Raw genomic sequence first — 21,835 nt, forward strand, 5'->3', positions numbered from 1 at the left:
GGTGCGTCATGACGTCATGAAAAAGCGTCCTTATATACTGGCACCTGGCCCCCATCTCGGTCTTTCGAGGCTGGGAATTGGCCGTTGGTATGTATATGATCATTTTGCTTAATGGCTTGTTGGCTCGAGGCCTTCAGCTCTTGGTAGTTAAAGTCATCTTAAACTAACTGGTATTTGTAGTCCGGTCGCGGGCCTTTGGAGGGTTCCCAAGATGAAGATGATAGAAGATTAACGTTTTGGGTGCGGGCGCGGCCTAAATCCTACCGCTCGGGCAGAATTGCGGAAAAACCCGTGGGCTCGCGTTCCCTGCCTGTGATGAAGCCTGCGTTGGTAGGGACATCTGAGACTGTTGATGAACGCCAACGGCTCTGATGGCGGCGCGTGCCGAGTCACCCGAGTGGGATTTTGTTAATCTCGGCCAGGGCCTCCTTCGGCCTTTTGCTCAGGAAAGCCGGCAGTTGGGGTAGTCCACGTGCTTCTCTGAATGGCTGCGTTCCGCAGTGCACCATTATTTACTTAAGTGGTTTCCAGCTTTAACTTTTTGCACTGCTCCTTTTGTAAACTATTAAGTGCGCTCTTTGTAGTCGTGAAATTATGGGTGGTGTAAACGATATGTGGTATAGGTGATAGGAAAAGAAATATGCTTAGGCTGTAGAACAAATGATTAATTTCAAAGTTTGTTTGGGAAGAGCGAGCAAGCCGGGGGGGGGGGCGGGGGGCAGAGAGGGAGAGAAAATGCCAACCAGACTTAGCACTGTCAGCGCAGAGCCCAACGCAGGGCTCTAAGCGTAAACGGTGAGATATGACCTGAGCAGAAATCAAGAGTTGGATGCTCAAGGACTGAGCCACCCGGGGGCCCCAGAACAAAATGGTTATTTTTAAGAATCCTAATCTTTTCCCTAGAAATGGTGCTGGGCACGAATGCAAAGTGGCTTTTGATGGCTTCTGATAGGCAGGTAAGAAACGGGTTAATACAGTGGAAAGGAATCAGATCTCCTTGGAGGTGGGGTCTTTTGTTAAGCCTGTGATGGTTTAAGAGTAGTGGACAGAAGGGATTTCTGAAAAATCCTATTCTGAGGCTTAACCATACCTAAAACCTTGATAGTTACTTTGGCTGCGCAGTATGTTTAATCGGATGCTCTTTGTTTTCTAGTTCTGTGCCAAAGGGGTGAAAACGGCTGCAAAGGTAAGTTACTGAAATTCCCTCACCAAGGAAAGTTAGGTTGAAAGTCCACTAAATGTGCTACAATGATGACATTATATTTGCTACTCTTGACTGTGAGAATGACGAGAGTTACTACCACCATTACACTTAACTGAGGCACACAAAAGGTGATTTAGAGAACTTGGAGATTGACACTACTTTTACATGAAGCTGTTTCTTCCTAGGTCCTAAAGTTCAAGTTGCACATGCTACCCATGGGCAAACAGGTGAGGAACCTTTTAGATAGTCCGTGTTTACCCAGTCCTTTTCAATTCTTTTTTTTACATCTGAATGCCTACACTCTGGTATTCTGTATGAAATGCTTACAACCTGAAACAGATACTATGATGGTTGCATAGTTCAGCAGATTGGATCATGAAGAGATAGCTATCTATCTGATGTATCGAAGTTGATAGGAAAATTGGTTTGCTGTTAATAGCATAAGCAAAATGTCATTAACCTAGTTTCCTTCCTTTTTTTGTAGGCGCTAAAGGGAGTTGGCTGGAAATTGAGGAGGTGAGCAGAATTGTAATGGAGCTAAATGTTGGTAACAGGGCAAACATCACAGTACAGCTAATGGCTGTTTAGAGTGCCTTATGCACAGAAAGCACTCCTACCACCAAGTGCTTGAATGCGTTGCTGAATGCAGTAAATACATGCCAGACCCTTGTCCTGTTACCATTGGTTAGGACACTCATGATTTGTAAAAAGCAGCCTGGATGATGATAAGCAAATACTGACTGAACATGAAGGTCTTAATTAGCTCTACCTGATTTCAGGCATTTTTGACGTTGTAGGGAGAAAATTCATCTTTTGCCTCTTGTGAAACTGTCTTTATTTCTTAGGTGGACTTGAGTCTCAGTCATGTTTGGAGCAACGATTTATTTTGGTAAGTATTAAGCATTTTAGTAAGCTCAAAACTTAACTGAGTGCTGATGAAATAGAATGCCTAACTACCAAGTTAACTAGTTTACTGTGGCTACTTAGTGGGTGCATGTTGAGCATGCTGTGAATGGGGTTTTTGAAATGATGTTGACCAAATGTCTGACCTGAAGTGAGCATGTAGACAAATTTAACACTGAAGAACCCTGTGACAAATAACTCTGAGAAAAATTCGGTGATAATTAACATTTTAACGAAGTGTCTTGTTTTTTTCTAGGTTACTGGCCACTATCCTGGATGGCTTGCTTGGGGTAAGACAAAACAGTTCTTTGGTTGCTGAAATGTGCTATAATGTGTTAAGTGTGTCCTGGTGTTTCAAGGAAGATTCAGCCATTGTGAAGTGCATTTAAATTTTTTTTTTTTTTATTTTTTGGTCAGGTGCTGATTTTGAAGAACTTTTTATATAAAGGTATGTATTCTCTAAACCTTTTTTGGTTAACAAGCAAGATACTGTTAGTGATGATTTTTGAAATTAAAAACAGATGGGAATCTCTCTGAAAAAGAGTGAAGATTTCTTAAACGCTGAAACAGTATTTGGAAAAGTTGAGAAATCCACTTGTTACTACCTGTTAACTAAATTTGACGAAATTTTCTGCAGGTGTGAAGAGTTAGTGGCTCACGAGGCCCGGAATGAGGAGTTTTAAGCCAAGGTATAGTCGTTTCAAGTTGGGTGTCTATATGAAGTGGTTTAAAGCCGATACAGTGATGAGAACATAGTTCAGCAGACTTGACAGTGATGAGCAACATTGTCTTTCGCTCCTATCTGACGTATCTGGCTGCAGCAACCCTATCCATACCCTTGAAAACGAGCCATTTATTCTACCACAGGAAACGTTCAGGGTTGGGGTAACTAGTGGCTATATACAAATGTTTTTTTTTTAGTTTATTTTGAGGGGTGGGGGAGGAGCAGAGAGGGAGACAGAATCCACTCTGTGCAGAGTCCAGTGCAGGGCTCCATCTCCCTGACTTCATGACCTGAGTCGGACATTTAATTAACTGAGCCCACCAGGCACCCCAAATGTTTCAATTTTACGATTTCACATTTTGAGGAGCACAGGTAAAGTTTTTGCCGGGAAATTGTAATTTTTTAATAAGCTTCATGTTTTAAAGCAGTTTCAATATTGACAACAAAATTGAACGTAGGATCCCATACATCTGGTCTTCACACCTTCCTCAACATTCAGCACTAGAGTGAGACTTTGGCTACAATTATGAATATACAATGAGACCATTATCGCCCAAGTCCACAGCTTACATTAAGGTTCATTCGTGTTACACGTTGTATGGGCTTGGACAATGTGATACATCCACCATTGTCTGTGTAGAATAGGTTTGCTGCCCTAAATGTTACTTTTCAGAAAGTTAAAAATGGGGAAAACCAGTACAAATTTTAAATGGCTTTTTCCCCCCCCAACATTTACAAACAGGCAGACTGTCAACCTGAACATTAAGAGGTAAGTTGGTCTGTGGTATATGTGATAAGTTAGCATGTAACCAGTGATGTAATGATTCTGCCAAATGAAACCGAATGATATCACTCATAAAACCGTTCCATTTTTGTTTCTGAGGTTACTAGCAAACATCATGTGGGGTGGTTTTTGTTTTTTTCACCATGATTAACCTGCCATCATTGCTTTAAGGGCATTTGTGAGGGCAGCGATCCAGTTATGAGAGCAGCTTGCTAGTTGAAAGGTGAGACTTTAAAAACCTTAGTACTGTTGTCTTAATCCAGAATACATGATGATCTCACTCCAACTTGAACTCTCTCACTGATCACTTGATGATTATAAAAGATCTGATATTCTGTGTATTCAGAATACAATTAGAATTAAAACATAAAAATGTGTCTAAAAGTTGCTGCTTTGTCCTTCCAGCACCTGGATGGATGCCCACGGGATAGAAGATCAAGCTTTTCAATATCAATAAATTTTTATAAACCATCTGATCAAGAGTGCTGATTTCAATTTAATGGGATGAAGGAAGGAAAATTATATCTTTGTAATTAAGACCCTGTGACATTAGCTTAAAACAGTTGACATTGAGATGTATTTTATAGGATACCTTGGGCTTGAAGGTGCAGAAAAATAAACTACAGCCCTTTTCAGGTGTAGAATGCAGAATGGTGGCATGATCTGAAGGATGAGCTGTGTATTGTGCAGAAATTTTCTAAGGGGCTGAATGTGAAATCCTGTGCCAAAATGCTTGCTATTAAGCACGATGGTGGTGGGTCTCTGCAAGTGTTGATAGATGGTGCAAGGGAAGTAACCTGGTTATCGCCCCCCACCACATATTAAAAGAAAGCTTAAAAATGGGACAAATACTATGGTCACAGCGGTTAAGAAATAGGAGTGCTGACTTTGCAAGTCAGAATCTCACATTGACCACGGATTGCCTATTGTATTCTGTAAATTAGTGAAACTGCTTGGCCTCTGGCAACATAAGAGCCCAGATACTAAAAATCTGAAATCACATTAATTTACTACTTGAAGTGTGTGGGGACATTTGTTTTGCAATTTAGGACTTTAAACAGGATTTAGGATTTTAACAAGATATTGCAGGGGTGCCTGGGCAGCTCAGTGCCCCATATCTAAGGTTACCTCCCTTGGCCCTTCCCCAACTTGCACATTCTCTTCTCTAAAACACGGAGGATGTTGCATGCATTTATTTGGATGACAAGATGGTCACTCCAAATGTTTGGGTCTGTTGGAGGTGAATTTTCGTGCTTTCAGAGTGAGGAAATTCTGTTAAGCACTTTCCTATAGTCACATTGACATCACTTCAATCTTTTAAATTCCTTCTACAGGAAAGGTTAGATAATCCATGGTTCATTATTGCTTTTGGTACCAGTGGCCACCCCAGTGTCTCCCAACAGGCTCTGAGAGGCCCTCTGAAGCAGGAACCATCACTTGGCTTCAGCTCTCCCCCTTTTCATTCTTACCACCGGTGGTGACCTTTCTTGGCATTACGTATTCTTAGTTTCCTTTAGGAGAATGTAAACTCCGTGAAAGGGATTTAAATCTTGTTTGTTGCAGTATTTCCAAGCTTGTCATTCAGGCAGTCAGTGTTAGATGGATTAGGTCAGTCTTTTAGAAATTTAGTGGGTGCCAAAAGATCCTCACAGTGAAATTGGCCTCTTCTATCATAGGCTATGACTTGGGTGACTACAAGTAGATGAGTTCATGGCTGGTTGAATTCTTCTGAAATGACTAACGCAATCTAAAAAGACATCTCTAGTGTATTAGAAGCCCAATCTCATTTAATAAGCCTGAGTGAGGGAAGAGAAAAATAGTAAGTTTTGAATGTTACTATACGTTAAAGGTGTTTTATTGCACATAAACGGCCTTAAAGGATCAAGTTATCAGAGGCCGTACAGTAAGTGGTAGTGCTAAGAACATATAGTAGCATATCTTAACTGACAACGAGTACACTGAGGATAATTATCTTGGACGACTGGAAGGGAGGGCCAAAACCACTACAGGCAGGAATATTAAAAGTCTTGTTGCCTTCTGGTCTGAAAAGTCTTAATACATAATATACTTAGGGTCAGGGGAGAGCTAGCTTGAAAGATTGGGAAAGACGTGGAGGTTAATGGAACACAAGACACCGTGATCTCCAAAAGTGGGGCTGGGCTGATTTAAAAAGATGGGCACCTACCTGGGTGTCTCAGTTGAGCTTCTGACTTGATTTTTGCTCAGGTCGTGGTATCCAGCTTTGTGTGGCTCTGTACTGAGTGGATCCTGATTCTCCCTCTGCCCCTCTAAACAAAATTGTCACAGCAAAAACCCTAATGTGACCTTAGCCTCTGGCACTGAGTGGGAGTTAGTACTACTCAAATTACGAGGTGCCCTCCAATGGTTGGAACCCATAATCCTATAACCCGTCACAGTGCTTCTACACTGAGGCAGGTGAGGGATGGGTTGTGTAGAGTACTGTACTGTTCCTGGTAACTCGAGTTTGAATAACATACCTACATTTATGCTTATATTTGATTTGGTTCCCTGAAAGTTACACCCATTACTAAGAGCCCATGTAAGTTACTGAGTGTAATGGAAATAACCCATTAGTTGACTCCACCCTACCCGAAAGCAGTTCCAGTTTAGTACATGATGTTTTGCTGACTGCATATCCTGCCAAGCACATGAAGAATGGATCCCCATGCAGTTATGCTCTCAAGCTAGAAAGTTGGGTTCCAGGATTCCAAACTAGTGCTTATTTATCCTTCAGATGTTGCAGCTTTTAGGTAGATACACTTTTTTCATCTTTCAAAAAGCTGTACGGTAATTTTTTTTTAATTTTTTTTTTAACGTTTATTTTTGAGACCGAGACAGAGCATGAACAGGGGAGGGTCAGAGAGAGGGAGACACAGAATCTGAAACAGGCTCCAGGCTCTGAGCTGTCAGCACAGAGCCCGACGCGGGGCTCGAACTCACGGACCGTGAGATCATGACCTGAGCCAAAGTCGGCCGCCTAACCGACTGAGCCACCCAGGCGCCCCTTTATGTATTTTAAAGGTATCCTCATGCTCCTGAGCTTGGTTGGAAGTGATAAACTGTGCTTCCTTCTTCTCTCTTATTCCTGGTGTAAAGCTATGGAAAGCGTTAGTGTACCGTGCTGCACAGGTGAAAAAGCTGAGACTGGACTTGTGTTCTAGTGACCTAATCATCCCAAGCCATTGTCTGAAAGGTTAATGCTAGCAGAAACAGACCCATAAATACAGAGAACAAACTAATGGTTGTCAGAGTGGAGAGGGAGTGGGGGATACAGACTTCCAGTTATGGAATGAATAAATAAGTCAGGGATGGAAGGGACAGCATAAGGAGTCTAGTCTATGGTGTTGTAATAGCGCTGTGTGGTGATAGATGGTAGCCACGCCTGTGGGGAGCCCACTACGACATACAAAGAAGTTGAATAACTATGTTGTGTAACACTGTCAATTATACTTCATTAAATTTTTAATAAAAAAAATTAATGAAAATGAATTAACATGTAAAAAAAAATTAAAAGGTCAACGCTTGCTAAGAGTTAAGCTACCATAAGCTGCCAGCATGCCCTCCCCTGCCTGTATTAGTCGATCATTTAATTTACTCAAGAGAGGTTTTTTGAACATCTATTATATGCCAAGTAGTGCTGGGAATAGGCATTAGAAAGAACAATACAGACAAAAAAATCCCTGCCCTCGTGGAGCTCATATCCTACTGGGGCAAACAAACTAAAATACACAAAATACAGTATATCAGGGAATGTGGTTAATAATCTAGTACTACAGAGGAAAAATAAAGCAGGGAAAGGAGGGCAGAGCATGCTGGTGGGCAGCAGGAGCTCATTCAAATATGGTGGTTAGGGAAATCTTCACCAAAAAAGGAAGTATTTAGCAAAGGCTTGAGGTATTAGGAACTAAACAGTGCACTTCTCTGGAGAAAAGCTGCTAGGTGACAGCTGGGGCAAAGTCCTGGACGTGGGCTCATGACTGGGGAACACCAGGAAAAGCAAGGACACCGGTGTGGGTGGTAGAGAGGGAGCTCAGGAGGAGATGGTCAGTAGATAGCAGGTGGCAAGTCATGGAGGGCTTTGGGGGCCACTGTAAGGACTCTGGCTTTTCTCTAAGATGGGAAACAACTGGAGGGTTTTGAGCAGAGGAGTGATGGGACCCTTACTGAGACTGCTGAAGGATAAGGACGCAAGGGTAGGAAGCTTTTGCTGGATCCTTTTTAAAGGATCAGATGCTGGATATATTTTGAAGATAGAGCTGACCTTTGAGACAAAAGTTTCTCCCGATTCGCTTTTTTAAAAGAAGTTTATTTTTAGTAATCTCTACACCCAACATGGGGTTGAACTCATGACCCTGAAATTAAGAGTCGCATGCTCTTCTCATGTACCAGTCAGCCACCCCACCAGATTCACTTTCTTGATCTGACCATAAAACTGAGGACTAGTATGTGTTTTTGTTTTTAATTTTTTTAATGTTTATTTAAAAAAAGTTATTTCTTTTTTAGTCTTTATTTTCGAGAGAGAGAGCACGAGTTGGGGAGGAGCAGAGAGGGAGACACAGAATCTGAAGCAGGCTCTAGGCTCCAAGCTGTCAGCACAGAGCCAGATGTGGGGCTCTAACTCATGAACCGTGAGATGGTGAGCCGAGCCAAAGTCAGATGCTTAACCAACTGAGCCACCCAGGTGCCCCTAACACTTATTTTTGAGAGACAGGAGAAAGAGCACGAGCTGGGGAGGGGCAGAGAGAGGGAGACACAGAATCCGAAGCAGGCTCCAGGCTCTGAGCTGTCACCACAGAGCCCGACATGGGGCTTGAACCCACAAACTGAGATCATGACCTGAGGTGAGGTTGGTGCTTAACCGACCGAGCCAGCCAGGCACCCTGGACTAGTAGTATATGTTTACAAGATGACTTTGGAATGTCTGGGAAAAGGAATGTTACATATAATAAAACCACCTTTATGTGGCACTCACTATAGTCAGGGATATACGTCAAGGACTCAACTGGGTACCTTCATACACAACACTTGAGGAAAGGATCTGTGCCTCTGTGTAACTAAAACGGAATAAGTTGTTAAAAATTTATTTTACTATTTCCAGGCTCGTGTAATTTTTATGGTAACACAATGTGGCCCTATTCATTTTTAGAGTGTAGATATCAGTTGGCATGGTAGAAAAGACAGGCACCTGATGGCAAAAATAATGTTTCTGATAACGGAAAAAGGTCCCTAAAGAAATGTATTCTAAATGTAATGGAAGTTTTTCATATCTTGCTTTACTTTGGACTTGCTGCCTTTCTTCCAGGCATTAAATCCAAGACTCTGGTATGGTCAAACTCAGCCCTACTACATACAAAACAATTAAGGACAGGTCTTGCAATGAGGCTTCTGCCCTTGACTTTCTTATAATCTCAGGCAAACTGGAATTATAAACCATGGATTCTCGATTCCATCTTTAAATGACTGTGACAGGGGGGTGCCTGGGTGGCTCAGTTCGTTGAGCGTCCGACTTCAGCTCAGGTCACGATCTCACGGTCCGTGAGTTCGAGCCCCGCGTCGGGCTCTGGGCTGATGGCTCAGAGCCTGGAGCCTGCTTCCGATTCTGTGTCTCCTTCTCTCTCTGCCCCTCCCCCATTCATGCTCTGTCTCTCTCTGTCTCAAAAATAAATAAAAATGTTAAAAAAAAATTAAAAAAAAATAAATGACTGACAGGTCATGACTTAAATGTGTGTGTGTCCCCAGGTATTTGCTATCTTAGTAATTGTTTCCATATATACAAAAGTCTCTGAACTTTCACTGTTTCTACCAATACCTGTTCATCACTCTAGCTTTACCATCCTTCCTGACATCTAGTGAGAAGATGCCCTCACCTTGTCCTTCCTCAGGTACAGGCAGCAGTGTTTGGCTACTCCTGGATCTTTGTTTTTCCATAGAAATTTTACAATCTGCTCTTCAAGACCCATCTACTCCCCCAAAAGAGAAAGGTGTCCTGTTGGGATCTGAATTGGATTTTTTTTTTTTTTTTGTATATTTAAAAGATTATTCTTTAGAATGTTACAGTAAGATAGATGATAAACTGCATATATGTGAAGTGTGTAATTTGCTGAGTTTTGTGAAAGGATGAACAGGCCTGTGGCTACAGATTTACAGCACTCGTCCTCGGAAGAGGAAAAGAAAAAACGTGAAACGAAATGGCTAGTTCAAAGACCAAATTCCTATATTATGGATGTAAAATGTCCAGGTTGCTCCAAGATTATCACGGTTCTCAGCCATGCTCAGACTGTGGCTCTCTGTGGAGGCCCTTCAGCAGTGTCATGCCAGCCCACAGGAGGAAAGGCCAGACTCACAGAGGGGTGTTCATTTAGAAGAAAGCAACACTAATGATCCACACAACCTCTTGAATTTGTGTTAAGTCACAGAAAGCCTTATTAGTTCAGTAATTCCAGTTAATCTACCAAAATACTGGAATTATGTTTAATTTTGTAAGGTATACAACAGTGATCTATTTTGGTGTCTTTTTCAATAAAGTTTTGATTATGGGCAAAAAAATATTTAACAAATCTTAATTGCTACCATAGTGAAAGAGCTCTATAGAGCATTCTGAGGTTCTTAATAACTTTTGAAGATTGTAAGTGGTCCTGAGACCAAAAAAATTGAGGACTGCTGTTCTAGGTTAAGAAGCAGGGGCCTACAGAGGTTAAATGGCTGGGTAAGGCTGCATAACTAGAGAATGGTAAAGCGGGAATTAAACTCAGGTTTGTCTAACTCACACAGGCTCTTTCTTTTTTTTAATTTTTTTTTGATGTTTGTTTATTTTTGAGAGAGAGAGAGAGAGCACAGGCGGGGGAGGGGGAAAAGAAAAGGGGGTGTGGGGGGGAGACACAGAATCCGAAGCAGGCTCTAGGTTCCCAGCTGTCAACACAGAGCCTGATGTGGGGCTTGAACTCACAAACCGTGAGATAATGACCTGAGCCGAAGTTGGAGGCTTAACCAACTGAGCCACCCAGGTGCCCCTCATGCAGGCTCTTTCTAACTAAGTTCACTGTCTTAGGAGTGACTCAGACATGCACTATCGCATGACAACAATTATGTATGCAGTTATTATACAGCTGTGCCATCAGGTATTTTTACTGTGTACCTGGTTATTTCTTGTGTTACAAAGTAACTTGCTTTCCTCAAAATAAGAAAAAAGTATCCTTAAGGCAGTATTTTGAGGAATGGTTTATACTTAAAAAAACAGTAGCAAGAAATGTGATCAGCCGTTACAGACTTCTGGTTCTTTGGAGAAGGGAATACTGGACAAGACAGAGCAGCTGTATCGACACACTATTTTATTCAACCAAAGCCCAAGAGCATAAAGTAATACCATCAGACTCATCATCTGCCAAACCTCTCCCTGATGAGGAGAAATTGTTCATAAGACAAGGCTCTCTTGAAGCCAATAATAACCATTGATGTTGTAGCTGGCACTTGCGTATCTTGTTTTTAAAATTGGCACCACAGGATAAATCTAAATTCCCTACGAAGGTGGGGAGGTAGGATTTGAAATACAGCATCCAGTTTACAATCAGATTGTGCATTTTAAAATCCTACTTGTGTTGTTTTCAATCTTATCATTAAGTAGTTCCTTAGTTTTTTGAGAAAAGACTTAATTTAAAATTTTACCCCACCTCAATGATAAAGATCTAAAAGAGTGACATTTCCCTGGATTTCAGAATAAGCATTATGTTTTCTTCTTGAAAGGCAAGACTGAAGAAAAGCTGAGTGATGTCCAAAATGACTAGGTCTCAGATAACAATACAGGATTGTTTGACTTCTGAGGACAGGGGGCCCTTGGTATTTGCAGCCGAGAAAATACCCTCTGGATTTCAGGTGTCTTCTGTAACTCTCATTTCCAGGATAGAAAGACAACATTTTGGTCAGAATTAGGCTTTACACAGTCAATAGTGAGTTTGTTACATTTATCTCATGGGGGATAAATGGATGTGAACTGCACTTTCCCACCTCTTAAAAGGAATTTCTGGAACTTCACTGAGAAAGGGTAGGCAGACTTGGACACCCTTTCTCACCAAGACAGCCCTGCCAACAAGAATTTTCTCTCTCCAGAGCACACTCGCAGATGGGGAGATAGGGTTCAAGGACAAACTTTAGAGAAAAGCTCCACCTAACAGTGAATCACTTTCTGCAGCTGTGAAGAACATTCACACTCTTGATCTACTGGGCATCACAGATTAGGCCTGGAAGTGAAGATGATTTTATTTTCCAAACAGAAACAACCATCGGATTGCACTGTTTTTAGAGCACTAAGAAAAATAGGCAGGGATAGAAGACTGATACTTGATACTTAACTTTTTTTTTTTTAATGTTGTACTTATTTCTGAGAGAGAGAGAGAGAGAGAGAGACAGAATCCAAGTGAGGGAGGGGCAGAGAGAGAGGGAGACACAGAATCTGTAGCAGGCTCCAGGCTCTGAGCTGTCAGCATAGAGCTCGATGTGGGGCTTACAAACCGTGAGATCATGATCTGAGCTGGAGTCAGATGCTTAACCGACTGAGTCACCCAGGCACCCCAATACTTGGTACTTATAAATCAAAAGAATGTCAAGGCAAAAGTGAAGATAAAGTAGAAAAGAACATTTTCATTAATCAAGGCCTTGTTCTCATTTCATACTTATTAAATAATTAAAAGCTTTTATTTATGTCACAGAATGTATAAGAAAATTACAATAGCCTCTGTGTTTACTTTTCTATATATTCGAAGTTGGCCTAAGGTCAATATTTTCAATTACTTATGATTAAGGAGAAGTGTTATTCAGGGATTAAAAATAATTACTATTTTTAAAGATTTTTTTTTTTTAAGTAATCTCTACATCCAACATGGGGCTCAAACCTATAACCATGAGATCAAGAGTTGCATGCTCTTCTGACTGAGCCAGCTGGGTACCCCAATAATTATATTTAAAAATAGAAACATAAATAGAGTACTGATTAATAAAATTACTGGTTTTTTATGCTATAGATAATCAGTTTTATTTAATCTTAGACTATAAAATACATAGATGTATCTGTATCTGTTCACAGATAAATAGTCCCATTTTCTTACATTTGTGTAATGCTTCATAGTTTTTCAAAGCATTTTCACTCACAATACCTCCACGTACATCCTCTCCTCTGGTTCTGGCAAGAAGAGCCTTGTGAGGGAGCCAGGGCAAGTAGTGTTCCCATTTCATACAAGCAGGAAAGGAGGCTAAATGATGTTTCTGTAACTTGTTCAAGGTGAAACATTAAGATTCTGTGATTTCCATTTCAGTGATTTTTTTTTTTTTTTTGCATTGTATCCTGCTGCTTCTCACTATATTATGCTGAGAGTCAACATGTCACTATCTAGCTTAATTTACAGGATTCTCTTGATAAGGCTGGTTGAACTGACCCCTCCATCAAAAGGGACTAAAGGGGCAAGCATTTCCCCACGTTTCACATGGTCTGATTATCTTTGTCTTCAGTGGACAACTAACTATCCAGGTATGAAAAACATGATTAAGAAACACTAAGCTGTTCAATTCTCCAAGAAAGGGCCATCTTTACACCTCACCAAGTCAGAAACTACAAAAGAAGTCCCAAACAAAAAAATCCTAATAATGCATGTTATCAAGTAAAAATTGGATACCTTCTGTTTCTTTACTGTGGTAAAGAATGTTGTCTGGGTTCCTTCCACCTAAAGACCCACTTATCAGACCTGTGGCAGAACTCCACATCTGATTTCAGCCTTGGGGAAGCAAAGAGGACAAAGCTGAAAAGCTCAGCTTTCTGGATGATATGGCTGATTCAATGAGCTCTTTTCTGCTTCTGAGTCTGCTGGCCAGGAGACCTGGATATGATAGGGCTTCAGTTCCTCAGGAGGGAGAGAATCTGGGGCATTGCTCATGAGGTCATACCCCCGGAAGGATTTGGGGAAGGCTATGACATCTCTGATGCTTGGTGCTCCAGTGACAAGGCATATCAGTCTGTCCAAACCTGGAAGTAAAATATCAAAGTTAACAGATGAGAATGTAACCTAAGGTTAAGTGACTAAGTTTTTCTTTTAAAAAAAAAATTTTTTTTTTTTTAACGTTTATTTATTTTTGAGACAGAGAGAGACAAAGCATGAACGGGGGAGGGTCAGAGAGAGGGAGACACAGAATCTGAAACAGGCTCCAGGCTCTGAGCTGTCAGCCCAGAGCCCGACGCGGGGCTCAAACTCATGGACCGCGAGATCATGACCTGGGCCGAAGTTGGCCGCTTAACCGACTGAGCCACCCAGGCACCCCAATCACTAAGTTTTTCTACAAAGGTTGTAGAGAACTATTTTTTAGAATTTTTTAAATGTTTATTTATTTTTGAGAGATAGAGCATGAGAAGGGGAGGGGCAGAGAAGGAGAGGGAGACTCAGAATCCAAAGTAGGCTCTGGGCTCTGAGCTGCCAGCACAGAGCCCAATGCGGGGCTTGAACTCATGAACCATGAGCTTATGACCTGAGCCGAAGTCAGAGGCTTAACTGACTGAGCCACCCAGGTGTCCCTGTTATAGAGAACTTTTAAATAAGAATTAAAAAAAAATTATTTACTTTAATTTAATTTTATTTTATTTTGGAGAGAGCACAGTTTTATTTTATTTTGGAGGGAAGTTGGGGGGAGCAGAGGATCTGATGTGGGCTCTGCACTGACAGGCTGAAGGCAGAGAGCCTGATGTGGGGCTTGAACTCATGAACCGTGAGATCATGACCTGAGCTGAAGTTGGGACATTCAACCGACTGAGCCACCCAAGTGCCCCTAAATAAGAATCTTTAACAAGTTGTGGCCAAGCATAGTTCCCTGCCTTTTTAGGGAACTTTTGTTTGAGAGGTTCTTTTCTCATTCTAGAAAAGTGCTCAGGATGAATATTGACATGCTCAAATTAAGTCACAGCAATTAGTCCTTAGCAACGGTTTTCTAAAGGTTGACAAAAATCAGATGCTGTGCAGGGCACTGCAAGAACACAGATGGAAGTCCTTGCTGTCGAGGGCCTACAATCTAGGTGAGCTTCTGAGAATTTCTCACACTCTTTCTTGCTTGATAAAACAAAGTAACCATGGCAGAGAGCACTGGCATATTCCTACTTTCACACAAGCTGAATAGAATGAGCAGTGCTTTCCAGATTCCTATGAATGTGCCTGTGAGACCCCAGGCATTTGAGAAATATTGACTTAAGACTGAAGTTCTATTCGATTAAAAAAAATCTTTCAAATGCAAATTATCAGTCAAGTTTTATCTTTAACTGGTAAAATACACTTTAAGTATATATGAATGAAATGAAAATACAGATTTAAATTCTTATAATATTCTTGGGCTTGCACCCTATCCTTTTTACCCCCTCTCCTCCTCCGCCCCTGCCTGTAAACTAAGCCCAAATTTGAGACATAGGATTATGGAATGAAATTTAGCTTGTAAAAGGATAGATTGTTTACCTAAGGCAATTCCTCCATGAGGGGGCGCCCCAAAATCTAAAGCCTGGAGTAGGTGGGAGAGCAATTTCACATCTTCCTGAAATTCAAAACATAATTCAATGTGAACACACACTGAGGGTCCATCGAATGCCGCACAGTAAGCTTAGGTGCTAAAGGGAAAATAAAGCTAAGTTAAAAAAATACCTTAAGAGGTTGACAGTTTAGCAAGAGACTATGACAAGTCACAGATATTAAAACATGTAGAGACATGCCTGGCACTCAGTGCCAGGGCCCGCAGTCACAGATTATACTGATAACGTAAACAGAATAACACCAATTCAGGACATGGAGATGTGAGCCCAGAAAGGTAGGGTGAGAGCAAGAAACTGTCCTATCACAGGGCCAGGGGAGGAGAACATTAGTAAGAGGGGAATGGTGTCAAACACACCTGGGAGGTAGGACAGCTTGGTGGCCAAGAACAGGCCACTGGGTTTGGTGGCTCTGCAAGTTAACTCATGTGGGTCAATGTGTGTAGATATGTTGAAAGTGTATCTGACAATGGTTCTCTCACCAGGCTACACATCAGAAACAGGTGGGGACCTTTTAAGGAACAGATGCCAAAGTCTCACACTTAGAGCTTTTTATTTAATTGGTCTGGTGTGGACTGGTGGGCTGGTTTTTTATTCTTGACACTTTGCCGTTGATTCCGTTCTCATGTGCAGCAGGGCTGAGAACCACTGGTGGGAGGGAAGAAGCAGAAGCGGTGAATTCTCCATGGACTCATTTAAGAAGCTTAACAATGAAAGGAAGAAAATCAGCTGGGAAACTGATGGCTGGATGCCTTGAGTTGGGAGGAGAAAAGTTAAGGGACCTCACCATGACCTTAAAGCTAATGGGGAGCTCTCCCAGAGAGAGAGGGAGACACAGAATCCGAAGCAGGCTCCAGGCTCTGAGCTGTCAGCACAGAGCCCAACACAGGCCTTGAACCCATGAACTGTGAGATCATGACCTGAGCCAAAGTCAGATACTCAACTGAGTGAGCCACCCAGGCTATCCTAAAAACATTTTTTTTCCCAAAGTTTATTTATTTATTTTGGGGGGAGTGAGAGAGAGAGAGAGAGAGAGAGAGAGAGAGAGAGAGAGAGAGAGGGCAAGTGAGCAGAGGAGGGACAGAGAAAGGGAGGGTGAGAGAATCCAAAGCAGGCTTTGCACTGATGCTGTGGAGCCTGATATAAGGCTTGAACTCACAAACTGTGAGATCATGACCTGAGCTGAAATCAAGAGTCTGTTGCTTGACTAACTGAGCCACCCAGATACCCCCTAAAAACATTTTTTTAATGTTTATTTTTTTTATTGTGAGAGAGAGGGAGCACACGCGCATATGTGTGCATGTGGAGGAGGGGTAGAGAGAGAAGGAGGGAGAGAATCCCAGAATCCCAAGTGGGCTCTGTGCTATGGGGCTTGAACTCATGAAACCGTGAGATCATGACCTGAGCCAAGATCAAGAGTCAGACACTTAACCAATAGAGCCACCCAGTCACTCATCTTTAAAATGGGCAGAATAAGGGTATATCTCAAAAAGTAATTGTGAGGATTAAATGTATCAATGCAGATAAAGTACCTACTGCCTCGCACATATAGTAAGCACTAATAAACAGCTTTTATTATCATTTACTTTTCAAAGTCTTCAGTAAAAGTAGAGAGACAAGCCAACACTATTCTGTAACTACTGAATCCTTCATTCATAAAATTAAAAAAAACAACACAAACATTCTTGAAGGCAGCTATACTCACCACTATACCACCAACACCAGCTAAAACAGCAAATATTTTAGTTAAACCAAAAAAAAAAGCAGGTTAAGAGATGATGTCACCTTTAGCAGTGTTGCCAGAATGTAACGCTGGAGCTCTGCATCATGTATTCGGATAGAACCACCTCCTATCTCATTGCCATTTAAAACCAAGTCATAGTGTTGGCTACGGACCTAGAAGATTCACAGAGTCTTTATGTTAGAGAAAATTTCTAATTTTCTGTTCTACACGTTGAAGATGCTACAGCAATTTAGAGACAATGTATTAACTGTGGGCTTGAACCCGACAATTTTTTCCGAGGTTTCCAGAACCGGGTCAGACTGTGAAATCTGAACTTCTTTGCCCTTGTTTCCACATTTCCTTTTAAACTGGAAGTACCGATACGGTACCTGTTTGGGTTCAGTGTGTAAGAGGTGGATGTCGCTGGGGTGGGGAGCAGTAAATGGGTGGTGGGCTGACTCCAGCTCGCCAGGATTTTCCTCCTTGGGGAGGAAGAGTGGGAAATCCACAACCCAAAGGAAAGAGAACAGAGCTGGGTCACGGAGCACCAATCCTCTTGCTTCTAGAAGGTCAGCACATTCCAGTCGTAGTTTTCCCAAAACAGAGCACTGGGAACAGAAAACACAACCACTGAGTTAACTGCAGTGACAGAGTAGACAGCAGATGACACAACCTGGACTCTGTAGTCAGGCTATCCTCTGGGAAGGGATCAGGAAATGAACAGATGACACTCTGGGGCACCTGGGTCCAACTTCGGCTCAAGTCATGATCTCATGGTCTATGAGTTGGAGCCCCGCATCAGGCCCTGTGCTGACAGCTCGGAGCCTGGAGCCTGCTAAGGATTCTGTGTCTCCTTCTCTCTCTGTCCCTCCCCCGCCCTCAAAAATAAATAAACATTAAAAACAAAATAAAAAAAAAATAGATGACACACTCTGAGCCTCTCAGGAGACACAGCTCTGAGGATGATCTGACCGCAATGTGGTTGAGAATGTCAGACTCAGCCGACTGAGTAGGATTTGATGACAAAGTGATTGAGAGCACAGGTACCCGAGCTTGACTGACTTGGGTGTGTCTCAGTTTGCCTACTAACTTCCCTACAGCTTTTTCTATAGTAAAATGGAGATAAATGTACCTACTCCGAAAGCCGTCGTGAAGACTGAGACAAGGCATGGAAGGTGCAATACGACTGGCAGCTATTGTGTTGTCTTCCTTACCGCTCCTGAAGGGTCGTGTGAGGCTCTGATGAGCGCCTGGCACACAGCTGATGGCCAATACATGTTGGCTATTATTAGAGGGGCAGTACAGATTAGAGGTTAGTTTAAGAGTGTGACTTTTGGAACCGGACTTTGTGGGTTAGAGCTCTGGGTCCTCCACTTCCTAGTTGCGTGTGAGCAGATTTTTAACTTCTGTGCCTCAGGTCTCCTATCTTGGAATGGTAGCCATATCAGTCCTTCTCTCAGTAGGGCTGGCATGAGGATTAAATGAGTTAATATGCACAAAGTACTGAGAACAGTGCTGAGAAAATGGGAAGTGCTTCCTGAGTGCTAACTCTGATAAGCAGAACTTCCCTGAAAAAGGCCTGTCAGGACAAACCGTGCCTGGAGACATGCACAGGCGACACTTTATAGCCTCTTCATCTTACGTTTAAATATCCACACAGGGTACTTGCACTGTGACATATTCAGAATGCTAATGCTATTCCACCTAAGTCTGGTTTCTAGTTCTTTCAAGAAATCTAGTTCATTCAAGGAATTAGAATGATACCTTCCTGAGAGAAGAATGCCAGTAGTTTCACTCCATACTAGGAGAGAGTAGAATGGTCAAATGAGTCTGCAGCAGGATTTCTGTATAATACAAAATCCCACAATCTGTAATAAAGTGGACATTCCCTAGCAAGTTTAACAGTGATGTTCATGTCTAGTATTCTAAAATAATGTTGAGGGGGCGCCTGGGGGGTTCAGTCAGTCGAGGGTCCGACTCTTGAACTCTGGTCACATAGGGTTGTGGGATCGAGTCCTGCATTGGGCTCTGCACTGAGTGTGGAGCCTGCTTAAGATTCTTCCTCTTTCTCTTTCTCTTTCTTCCTCTCTCTTTCTCTCTCCCTCCCTGCCCCTTTTCCCTCTGCCCCAACTCACACTTGGTCTAAAATAAGAAACAAAAACCAAAAAAACCCCAAACAAAAATAATGTTGATTAATTAATTCATTGAAAAATGATGGCGGCATCAAAACAGATTTGTAATTAAATACCTTTCTTCACTCCACTATTGCAAGGGAGGGGAAGGAGAGTGGGTTACATTTATTTATTAAAAAAAATTTTTTTTAGATCTTATTTAATTCTTATTTACTCATTCATTCAGAGTAATCTCTACCCTCAACGTGGGGCTCGAACTCATGACCCTGAGATCAAGAGTCAGATGTTCTTCAGATGGAGCGAGCTAGGCACCCTGACAGTGGGGTACATTTAGCACTGAAACTGAACTCTGAAACTTCTCCTTTGGAAGGAAACAAGGGTATGTATGGTGCAAATACAAATTAGAAGAATGAACTTGATAAAGTACTAATCAGACACCAATGCTATAAAGGAATCATACTTTAGTGCAAGAATGAATTTATATTACACTTGACCTTTCCAGTATATTTTCAACATTCATGCTTGACTTCTATTCCATACTTGTGTATGTTTTTACATAGTCTCTATGGCCAAATCCAGTCTTACACAGATCTCCTTAAGCACAGAGATTTAGCCAGAGTGTGGTGGCACACAATACCCCCGGCTGCTGCTCCTGAGGAAGAGGGTCCTGCCCTGACCAAGCAGGGCCAGAGATGTCTGCCAGCCCAGTAGCCTTCCAGCATCTCATCTGTCCCTCCACAGGTTCAAAAGTTTGGGATTCCCAAATCTTCCTAATCTGCAACATCTCGAAAATGAAAATATTTTCCACAGTGAAGATCGATGGCCCTTTACCTAAGTGGCCTTCCTAATCTAACCTGTGTGAACAATGCTAATGGAGGCTGGTAGCTGGTGAAACACACTCTAGTTTTGATACAGTATGGTAAGTGCCGAAAACATTTATTAATATAAAAACTCATGCAGAGCAGCTCCACTTATTGAAATGAACACTTTTAAGTATGTATTATACATGCAGGAGAAAAGAGGCATCGTTCAGCATCAACAGCACAGACATTTAGAGGTAGTGCTCCTTACTGCTTTCCTGTGCTCTCCGGCCGTGAGCAGGACCACACCGTCCTCTTGGATCTCCATCAGTCTGATTAGTTCTGATCTTTGCTCCTCCATTATGGACTTAGCAACTGGAGAATTCCAGTTTCTATTGGCTTTTGGGAATACAGGTAAGACTTCCTGTGATAAAGAAAAAGACTTACATTTTTTTTTTTAAAGTGGGGTTGATTTACTTTTCCTGTAGTATATAAAGATTTCTTGTTCCCCACAGAACTGAAGATGGTCTTCATTCCCTCCCTCAACCCCTTCGAAATGATACTAAATGAATTACAAAAGGAATCTCAACATAATGAAAAAATGAAAGGGGATATAAGGTGGGGAAATACTGCAGATTTGTGGCAGGCTGCAAGGGAACAGAATAGGAAGGATCAAAGCAGCAAGACACAGGAAGCTCTGGCCTGGAGAAAAATGGAGCGGCCTCAGCACAAGAAGGAACTGATTTTAGCAGAAGCCTAGAGAGGCTCAGGACTCTTAGGAAGCTTTGGTTTCCCAGGGTAATGGGCAACGACTCTGCTGCTCCCACTAAACTGATCCTACCCATTCACAAAGCTCTTCCGAGGACCCCGTGCTCCCAAACAGCTTTAAAAAAAATCTTTTTAAGTAACCTCTATACCCAATGTGAGGCTTGAACTCATGACCTCCGAGATCACGCTTGTGAGTTCAAGCCCTGCATCGGGCTCTGTGCTGATGGTGTGAAGCCTGCTTGGGATTCTCTCTCTCCCTCTCTACCCATGCACACTCTCTTTTTCTTTCTTTCTTTCTTTCTCTCTTTCTTTCTTTCTTTCTTTCTTTCTTTCTTTCTTTCTCTCTTTCTCTCTCTCTCTCTGCCCTTTCTTTTTCTTTCTTTCTTTCTCTCTCCCTCTCTCTGCCCATGCACACTCTCTTTCTTTCTTTCACTTTCACATGCACACTCTCCTTTCTTTCTTTCTTTCTTTCTTTCTTTCTTTCTTTCTTTCTTTCTCTTTCTCTCTCCCTCTCTCTCTGCCCATGCACACTCTCTTTCTTTCTTTCTCTTTCTTTCTCTCTCTCTCTCTCTCTCTCCCTCTCTCTCTGCCCATGCACACTCTTTCCCTTTCTTTCTTTTTCTTTCTTTCTTTCTCTCTCTCTCTCTCTCTGTCTCTCAAAATAAATAAATAAACTTTAAAAAAAAAAAAAAAAAAAGGACCTGAAAGGAAAGAGATAATTTAGGGACCAAAGGAGTAAGGCCTGAATCCTCAAAGGCAGTGAAAAATATACTTTACCAATAAAAGCAGAATAAAGTATGATGGAAAAAACCAAGAAACAGCCACTGGGACATAAAAATGATTGGTTACAAAGAATTCAACAGAAGAGTTGAAGAGATCTCTCAAATGAAAAGGACAAAGAGAATGAAGGGAAAGGACACAGAAAAAAAAAGAGATGTACAATTTACAAAAGGAGGTCCGAATAGAAATCAAAGAAATTCCAAAAAGACTACAGAGAATGATGAAGTCAAAACAATTAGTACTAGAAGAATTTTCCACAGATGACAGACATGAGCCATCACATTGGCTTTTAGAGTACAACACACTGAATGCAAAATGACCCAAAGGTACACAAACTGAAATTTCAGAACATGAACAATCAGGAGGCTGAATGCTTCCAAAGGAAAACTATCAGGTTTGCTACAAAGGAATAAATTCATATAAGCATCAGGCTTCTCATCAGTAACAACAG

General features: G+C 41.8%; 2 protein-coding genes, 1 long non-coding RNA gene and 10 other non-coding genes across 15 annotated transcripts in view; 12 read left to right on the forward strand and 1 right to left on the reverse strand.

The window, feature by feature from the left end:
- The first annotated feature begins 301 nt into the window (after positions 1-301).
- On the forward strand, positions 302-381 carry LOC121011949 (small nucleolar RNA SNORD74). Its single transcript, XR_005781876.1, has one exon. It is a non-coding gene; the product is annotated as a small nucleolar RNA SNORD74 (small nucleolar RNA).
- Positions 382-1,019: 638 nt separating this feature from the next.
- Positions 1,020-1,081, forward strand: LOC121011956 (small nucleolar RNA SNORD75). Its single transcript, XR_005781883.1, has one exon. It is a non-coding gene; the product is annotated as a small nucleolar RNA SNORD75 (small nucleolar RNA).
- Positions 1,082-1,241: 160 nt separating this feature from the next.
- Positions 1,242-1,324, forward strand: LOC121011944 (small nucleolar RNA SNORD24). The gene has a single exon (XR_005781871.1). It is a non-coding gene; the product is annotated as a small nucleolar RNA SNORD24 (small nucleolar RNA).
- A 219-nt stretch (positions 1,325-1,543) lies between these two features.
- LOC121011954 (small nucleolar RNA SNORD77) lies at positions 1,544-1,610 on the forward strand. Its single transcript, XR_005781881.1, has one exon. It is a non-coding gene; the product is annotated as a small nucleolar RNA SNORD77 (small nucleolar RNA).
- A 308-nt stretch (positions 1,611-1,918) lies between these two features.
- LOC121011950 (small nucleolar RNA SNORD44) lies at positions 1,919-1,979 on the forward strand. Its single transcript, XR_005781877.1, has one exon. It is a non-coding gene; the product is annotated as a small nucleolar RNA SNORD44 (small nucleolar RNA).
- Positions 1,980-2,225: 246 nt separating this feature from the next.
- Positions 2,226-2,290, forward strand: LOC121011955 (small nucleolar RNA SNORD78). The gene has a single exon (XR_005781882.1). It is a non-coding gene; the product is annotated as a small nucleolar RNA SNORD78 (small nucleolar RNA).
- Positions 2,291-2,594: 304 nt separating this feature from the next.
- LOC121011946 (small nucleolar RNA SNORD79) lies at positions 2,595-2,679 on the forward strand. The gene has a single exon (XR_005781873.1). It is a non-coding gene; the product is annotated as a small nucleolar RNA SNORD79 (small nucleolar RNA).
- Positions 2,680-2,840: 161 nt separating this feature from the next.
- Positions 2,841-2,921, forward strand: LOC121011951 (small nucleolar RNA snR60/Z15/Z230/Z193/J17). Its single transcript, XR_005781878.1, has one exon. It is a non-coding gene; the product is annotated as a small nucleolar RNA snR60/Z15/Z230/Z193/J17 (small nucleolar RNA).
- A 717-nt stretch (positions 2,922-3,638) lies between these two features.
- On the forward strand, positions 3,639-3,717 carry LOC121011947 (small nucleolar RNA SNORD47). Its single transcript, XR_005781874.1, has one exon. It is a non-coding gene; the product is annotated as a small nucleolar RNA SNORD47 (small nucleolar RNA).
- A 158-nt stretch (positions 3,718-3,875) lies between these two features.
- Positions 3,876-3,952, forward strand: LOC121011945 (small nucleolar RNA SNORD81). Its single transcript, XR_005781872.1, has one exon. It is a non-coding gene; the product is annotated as a small nucleolar RNA SNORD81 (small nucleolar RNA).
- A 5,362-nt stretch (positions 3,953-9,314) lies between these two features.
- On the forward strand, positions 9,315-10,182 carry LOC121011699 (40S ribosomal protein S27-like). Its single transcript, XM_040446298.1, has one exon. The coding sequence runs from the start codon at positions 9,754-9,756 to the stop codon at positions 10,012-10,014; it is 261 nt and encodes an 86-aa protein (XP_040302232.1). The 5' UTR covers positions 9,315-9,753; the 3' UTR covers positions 10,015-10,182.
- A 2,117-nt stretch (positions 10,183-12,299) lies between these two features.
- The window catches only part of DARS2 (aspartyl-tRNA synthetase 2, mitochondrial), a 29,510-nt gene continuing 19,974 nt past the window's right edge, over positions 12,300-21,835 (reverse strand). For 2 of the 3 annotated variants that reach the window (XM_040446754.1, XM_040446755.1), the window contains 5 exons: positions 20,108-20,260; positions 17,294-17,512; positions 16,967-17,077; positions 15,114-15,189; positions 12,300-13,645 (listed from right to left, as the gene is read on the reverse strand). In XM_040446754.1, coding sequence (XP_040302688.1) covers positions 13,431-13,645; positions 15,114-15,189; positions 16,967-17,077; positions 17,294-17,512; positions 20,108-20,260 — 774 coding nt within the window. In that variant the 3' untranslated portion in view covers positions 12,300-13,430. The remainder of the gene's footprint in view (positions 13,646-15,113; positions 15,190-16,966; positions 17,078-17,293; positions 17,513-20,107; positions 20,261-21,835) is intronic. The other variant, XM_040446756.1, reaches the window with a different exon arrangement.
- On the forward strand, positions 19,005-20,812 carry LOC121011932 (uncharacterized). Its single transcript, XR_005781861.1, has 4 exons — positions 19,005-19,415; positions 19,778-19,955; positions 20,049-20,250; positions 20,352-20,812. It is a non-coding gene; the product is annotated as an uncharacterized LOC121011932 (long non-coding RNA).

This window comes from Herpailurus yagouaroundi, unplaced genomic scaffold, assembly GCF_014898765.1.
Source record: "Herpailurus yagouaroundi ecotype Mexico unplaced genomic scaffold, PumYag 195, whole genome shotgun sequence".
Taxonomy (NCBI): Eukaryota; Metazoa; Chordata; class Mammalia; order Carnivora; family Felidae; genus Herpailurus; species Herpailurus yagouaroundi.

What these genes read in the sequence shown, in the direction of transcription:
- LOC121011699 (XM_040446298.1), top strand. Translation starts at nt 9,754, where the DNA reads ATGAACAGGCCTGTGGCTACAGATTTACAGCACTCGTCCTCGGAAGAG.